The sequence below is a fragment of the Danio aesculapii genome, chromosome 12 (assembly GCF_903798145.1).
Source record: "Danio aesculapii chromosome 12, fDanAes4.1, whole genome shotgun sequence".
In the NCBI taxonomy this organism is placed as follows: Eukaryota; Metazoa; Chordata; class Actinopteri; order Cypriniformes; family Danionidae; genus Danio; species Danio aesculapii.
The window spans coordinates 43,250,755-43,258,137 of NC_079446.1; the positions used below are offsets into that span (position 1 = coordinate 43,250,755).

Here is a 7,383-nt window from a genome sequence, read left to right on the forward strand (position 1 = left end):
TGCACATCCTGACAACTCATTTTAAATAAGTAGTTTGAAAAATCAGAAAAAGTATATTGATAGTTTATGCATTTTTTTTATTATTACATTTGGTGTCTATGTAGATATTTTACCTTTTAACACTATAAATACTGTGGAAGTCAATAAATACTATGGAAGTCGGTGGTTACAAGTTTCCAACATTTTTCTAAATATCTTAATATCTGAAACTATGAGTAAATAATGACAGAATTTTTATTTTTTGCGTGAACTATCCCTTTAAGCTTAAAAAGGCACCAACACATACTATTATAAACTCCATGTTTTAATAGGTTAATATTGATGTGGTTAACAGATTAAACCAGCTGTCATGTCCCAATCCTTCCAGATCATCTGAGTGCGAGTTGTACATCTTTGAGCATCCTCACAACTCATTTTAAATAAGTAGTTTGAACAACCAGCAAAAGTAATTTTTGAGTGTATTGTTAGTTTATGGATCTTTTTCTTATTACCTTTGGCTTTGGTTTCCATATAGATATATTACATTTATGTTAATACTATAAATAATATGGAAGTCAACAAATCATATGGAAGTCAGTGGTTACAAGTTTCAACATTTTTCAAAATATTTTCTATAGTGTTTAGCAACTTATAAAGGTTTAAAACAATGAGTAAATGATGAGTAACATTTTTTCAATTTTTGCTGTCCCTTTAAGCTTAAACAGCCACCAAAACATACTATTATAAATTCCTATATAGGTTTTAAAAGGTTAATATTGATGAGGTTAACAGATTAAATCAGCTGTCACAGTGTACTAATCCTCCCAGATCATCTGAGAGCGAGTTGTGCGTCTTTGCGCGTCCTGACGCACTGTATTGAGCTGCGCACGGCGCCATCAGATCCGCGCAGAAAGCAAATGCACCCGCTCTGGACTGCCAGGACTTTCCTCTGAGCAGAAACACAGCCGTATCTGTTCAGCATCGAGGATTCTTTACATAACATACGAGCAAGTTCTACAAGCGCGCACGTGAGGATTATGATGAGATGAGGGATGATTTTGAGATGCTTTGTGAGGCACCACTGCGGGAGGCTGGAGAATCATTGGCTTGACAGTGAACAGATTTCCACGAGATTCCCACGGAGCAGCCCGCCGGTGTGATCGTGCACATGGAGAGCGCGATCCGCGGCGCGTGAACGCTCACACTCGGAGATCCCGGTATTTACCGCGCTTTTGGACACTTTGGGCTCCCCTTTTACAGGATATTCTTCAGTCTTCGTCTGCAGCTACGGTTTCATTCCGAATTTATCCGGTTATATTTTGTGTGACATATTTATTTCCAGCGAAACTGGTTCACAAATTATGGTGAACTGAGGGGATTTATTTTACGCCTCATAGGTGAGTTCGCATGTAATGTTTAGTATGTCTGCTAAGAATTACGCCAGAATAACTTTGTGTTCAAGTTGTACAGAAAAGCTCTTAAGGGTGTCCACCTGTTAAATATGTTCAGCAATTTTTGGGAGGAATTTTTTTAAATCACCAAAATGTACGAGAGACTTATAGGATCCTTTATTAAGAAAATAAGCCAATAAAACAAGCAATGTGATGATGGTGGAATTCGGGTTTTACTGTTAAAACAATGTATAGTTGCTTTGCTTAAATATGCATTAACTTTCATGGAGTTTTAGACAGCGCAATATAACAAAACAGCCTTGTCATGCTTTTATTTTACTGAACGAGTCCTAACTTTTTCATTTTAGCTGCATAGTAAATCTTGATAATGTCTTGCGTCCACCTGTTTTAAGTCCATGCGCGGATGCTGCAGAATTTGGGAGGGGAGCCTGTTTATTATCTTCAATTCAAGTTTGATTGTCAGTTCAGCTGGTCATAATGAGATTTGGCACATTTAAAGCATAATTATCTGTACAGACTCTTATGAAGACATTTGAGTATAATAATAATTGATATACAATGAATGTATAATTATGAAATTAGTGCACAAAACGGATATAACCCTCAGATACATTATAATAAAATATTATTAAGTTTTCTATTTAAAAAAGTGCTAATAAATGTGTCCATCTTTTTCAGTGTTCACAGCACGGACACCTTCCTCAGTCACCCTTATCTTTGGCTGAAAATAGGATGCAGTAGGAATGATCCCGGTCCAGCGCGTTAAAGCTCAGCCTCAGCTGTGGCACGTGAGCGCCGAAGCTCCTCCGTGGCTCTGGATGGTCCCGACCACCACCGGGCTGTGCAGGATGGGTTCTGCTCCTCCGGTACTTATCTCCTCTCGCCCTCCACCGGTGATCCAGGCGGTCTCAGGGATGGCAGATGTCGTGCGATCCGTTCGTTCCTGTGATGCGCGCCGCCGCCGCCGAGCCCGCGACCATCAGTCAGTTCAGTCTGCCCAGTGTTCAGGTAAAGACTTCACGTGTTAATAAATGACACTTGTTCTCGACTGAAATGAGATGCTTATTGCATTTGATTAACGGATAGCCTATTTATTTAGGCTTTTTTTGTTGCTTGCTCAAACTACTTATTTAAAACGAGCTAAAACATCAAAATTCTTAACACAACTTAATTGTTTTATGTTCAATTCATTGTAAAAACGATCATGAAGGAGTTTTGTGTAACACTGATTTTTTTTAGTGTATAATCAAGAGGCATGTGAATGTAAAAAAATGACAAAACACTTGTCCTCTACTGAAATTAGTTGCTTATTATATTTGATTACTGAATAGAATATTTATATATGATCTAAGTGAAGTTAACATAGTTGTCCCAAAACAGCCCTAAGAATAGGTTTCTCAACTCATTTTAAATATGGAGTTTGAACATACAGCGAAAGTCATTTTCTTGAGTGGGTAAATAAATGACAAAACATGTTCTTGACTGAAATGAGCTGTTTATTGCATTTGATTAATGAATAGCTTATTTATTTATGATCAATAAGTATCTGAATGTAGTTAATGGATATCTTGTTATTGTCTTTGGTTTCCATATATATATATATATATATATATATATATATAATTTGTTTTTATTATTATTATTATTTTTAATTGTCTTTTTATACTAAGATCCATTTACATTGAACTGACATGTAATGACAGCAACAACAATGCTTATGATAGCATGAATAGATGATGAGCAACTATTATACTAGAGAAAAGGTCTACATTTAGTCCGCAGGTTTGGGGAGACAATCAAAAACCCATGCCTATAAAAACCTGAATACCTATGCCTAATAGAAACTGAATATATTTTTTATTATTTTAGTTAATCAAGTTATTTTCATTTCATTTAAATTTGTATTTGATATGAATATGCATGCTGAACATTAACTGTTAAAAATGTAACAAATATTTTTAGGTTGCTTTATCTTTTTTTTTTCAGCTTATTTTCATAAATTAATCAGATTTTAACAGATTTTTTAAAGTTATACAAATATTTTTAGTCACTTTGATGTAAGTTGACAATTCAGTTCAGTTCAATTCATCTGTATCTCTAGAGCACTTTTACAACGTAGATTGTGTCAAAGCAGCTTCACATAGAAGATTATAGTAAATTGAAACTGTGTCAGTCCAGTTTTCAGAGTTGAAGTTCAGTTTAGTTCAGTGTGGTTTAATTTTCACTGCTGAAAATCCAAACATTGAAGAGCAAATCCATCAATACACAGCTCCACAAGTCCCAAGCCAAGCAAGCCAGTGGCAACAGTGTGACATGACAAAAAAAAATTGATTCAACAAAAATTTAAGGCAACAAGATTTTTTTCACAGTGTATCAATTGTACTGGAAAACACTTCAGGTAAAGTTTTGCTGTATATGCAAACGTCTTCCACTTTCTTTTTCTGCAGTAACACATTCTGAAGAGTTACGCAATGCTCATAAACTGTTTTAATAGTGTCCATTATGTAGTTTAATTTAATGTGCCTTTAATGAATGATCTGCCTTTATATCCTAATAAAAGTTATTTCTGGAGATTTTATTTGAAGGAAGCGCATAGACACAGTACTAAAATACATTTGCTAAATATCCTGTTAAATATTTACATAATATGTGCAATGTTTGAGTTTTGATTTATATGCACTAAAGAAATGGCTAAATAACCCATTGGTAGAAAGTGCCATTTCCTCCTGTATTTCCTATTGAAATAGGAAGTTGGGGCAAAAAATGATGGGCTCATGCTTTTTTAAAATAGCCAGAATCCCTTAGTGTGCATCACACCTGTGAATAATGATATACTTCTTACTTTTCTGACATTAGGGAGAAGAGCATTCTCCTTTTAGAGCTTTCATTGGGCAAATAATATGCAGCCTTTTGGAAAAAGAGACGAGTCATATTTTTTGGTAATCTTTTCAATGCAAATGTAACTATATATACTGTAAACCTAGCATTAAAGTGATCTCAAAGGAAAGTATTCAGTGACTAAGTGAAGTTTCACAAACTAATAATTATGAGAGGAGCATGTGATATGATTGATCACAGCTGGTCTTTCATCTGCAGCCATTAATTAACCAATCAGATTATTGCAAACTCACAATAAATAGTCCATCTAGCCTTACTCGCTTATCTTCGTTTTTGAAGAAGCTCTTGGTTCTCTCCCGGGACAGCATGACAAACCTGCTATTAATATCATGCAAGATCTAAGTGTGAATTCTTTAAAATGTATTAACTTCTTTAGTTTTGTGGTCTGGCAAAAGGGCAGAGGTCATATCCAAAAAATAATAACATGTGCATGTGGTGAAAAAATGGGTCGCCTCTTGGAAATTTGGTTGAATACAAGTAACTTTGCATTATGTCTACTATTAGTAGGTTGTCAGCTTAATAACTGCTAACACTATGTGATGCTTCACAAACAGACAATTGACAGTTAGTTACTTTGCAAATGCATTAGCTATTAAACTACTCCAACATAACAGTCTACACTGTTAAAATATGTTAATGAACAGTTTCTATATTTTTTTTCTATATTTTTTCCGGTTGTGAATTGCATTATGGGATGTTGATCTCTGCTCTCGTAACTTTTGATGTTAAAAATTAAACTTTGCAGTTTAATAAAGTGATTTGTATTGACATTTTAGTAGTTTAAAATAATATAATGTATAAGAAATAATATATAGAGAAAATAAATCTGTAAAATAACAGAAAATGTACTTGCAGTTTATTACAAGGTTTGTGTAGCCTATATACAACACCAGCCCACATAATATACCACTTTAAACTACAAATAATGTCAATAAACTTCACTTTTTAAAACTTTTCAAGTTTAAAAGATGTTGGAAGAAAGAGTAAGGTCCCATTATGCAATTCAAAAGCATTCATAAATGGGGAAAAAAATATGAATCACAAAATATGTAAAACTGATTATTTACCAATATTTTTTACAGTGTACTAATTCTCTATTAGGTAAATTGTAAGTTATACCCAACAGAATGATTAAAGCGTCACACAAAACATAAAAAAGTGAGTTTTTTCTGCTCTTAAAAAGTCATTCATGGTCATTTGCATAATTAAAGCATTTGCAGTTATCACATGTTGAATGTGCAATAAATTTAAAGTAATGTATTACAAATCACAGAAGTAATTGAGTTTCACTGGTATGAAAAGTAAATATGCGTCTCTTATATTAGCAGTGGTGTGTGACTAAAGCTCTGCGAGTCTTTATTTATGTTCTGCATCATTCAAGTGAGTTGTTTTTTTTTTGTACATGCTTTTACTTAAGTTAAGCAGTTGTACTCTTCAGTTGAGTATTTTGACTTGCTGTGAAATGAATGAGTCAAAAATAATTCAATAATTCAAGGACCTGATTAAATCTCAAAACACATTTGTTGGATGTTTACAGTCGACTGGCAGCTGCTCGAATGTGCTGAATAGTAAGGATTGAAATGTGCCGAACGTGTTTTGATGTGGATAACATTTTAGAAGCATCGTTTTTGGTGAACCGTTGTTATATATGCTGCGATAAAAAATACAATTTTACCTGATGACTTAAATAGCTCTAATTGGAAAGAATTTGTTACGTTTTTTGGGGTAACTCTGCAGTGGAGTGAATCATTCATAAAATTATCTATATTTTACACAAATGTCATTTAGCATAGACAAATACAACAGAGCAAATATAAAATAAAATAAATAGACATAGCTTTTGTGGTTTTCTAGGGAGACTAATGGTATTCAGGTAAAGAGAAATCAAATACAAAATAACACTATGGGCTCTACTTTAACAATCTATGTGTTAGATCTAAAGTGCATGGCGCAAAAGCATTAAGGGCATGACTGAATCCACTTTTGCTATTTAAGTACGGAAGAATACGGTCTGCACCCGAGTGCATGGTCTAACAGGATTCTGCTTATTCTCTTTATTAGTTATGTGTGTGTTTTGAGCATATTGTGCATTAAACCAATCAGAGTCTTATCTCCCATTCCTTTAAAGAGTCAGTTGCGTCACACCATGGTGCATTCGCTATTTACATGGCAGACTTTGTAAGTGGAAAAACTGAGTGCTTTACTAGCCTCCTCCATTCAGCCTCTTTACTTTCTCTTTACTTTACCTTTACTCTTTACTTTACTCCTTTACTTTCATGGATAAGGGAACGGTGTTGCACACACTCCACTGAGGACATGCATCAGCCTGCATATTTAATTTTGTTTGTTAAATGCAAAGATTTGTTTCACAACTATACTTAAATTCAGTTCTAATTACCAGCAAACAAAAAAAATGAACAATAATAACGAAGTGTGGTCAAAAAACTGAGTTATATCCAAACACATGTCCTATTCTTATGCCCCATATAGTGATGCAGACGTCTCCAAAACCGGACAGGTGGACAAATCTAAACTTGTTTTTATTAAAAGAAATATAAATATGCATATAATAAACAATACTGCTAATAATAAGAACATTACACAAATGCAAATTGTCATGAATAAACAAAAAAGCCCCCGAGATGAAGGCATGAAGGTTTTTATATTCATGTAGATTTTAATCCTTTATTTTTTTTCATATGTAAAGATATTTGCGTGTTGCTGTACATCCTGTGTGTATTAAGCAATGTGCAGGCGTTTGGACTTGCATAGGCGCATAACTAACGCAATCTGCTCTGGACTTCAGGCTAGCATTTATTTGGTCAATGGCGCATGGTCTATTACAGTTCCTGAAACTAGCAACACACCAACAATGTGCCTTAACACACCCAACACAATCTCACGGCAATTCGTAACTTTATGATTCAGTGGCTAATTCGTACAAATTCGTACGATCTAATTCATACAATTTACTATGATTTGCTCATCCCCAATGACAGTTGGGTTTAGGGGTGGGGATAGGTGTCACGCCTCCTTTTTAAAATCGTACAATTTCGTACGACTGAACTCGTACGAATTCGTATGAATTAGCCAC

At 34.4% G+C, this 7,383-nt stretch overlaps 1 protein-coding gene across 1 annotated transcript in view; it reads left to right on the plus strand.

The window, feature by feature from the left end:
• The first annotated feature begins 891 nt into the window (after window positions 1-891).
• The window catches only part of tcerg1l (transcription elongation regulator 1 like), a 182,222-nt gene continuing 175,730 nt past the window's right edge, over window positions 892-7,383 (plus strand). The window contains 3 exon segments of the mRNA XM_056470142.1: window positions 892-1,376; window positions 2,070-2,302; window positions 2,304-2,399. Coding sequence (XP_056326117.1) covers window positions 2,135-2,302; window positions 2,304-2,399 — 264 coding nt within the window. The 5' untranslated portion in view covers window positions 892-1,376; window positions 2,070-2,134.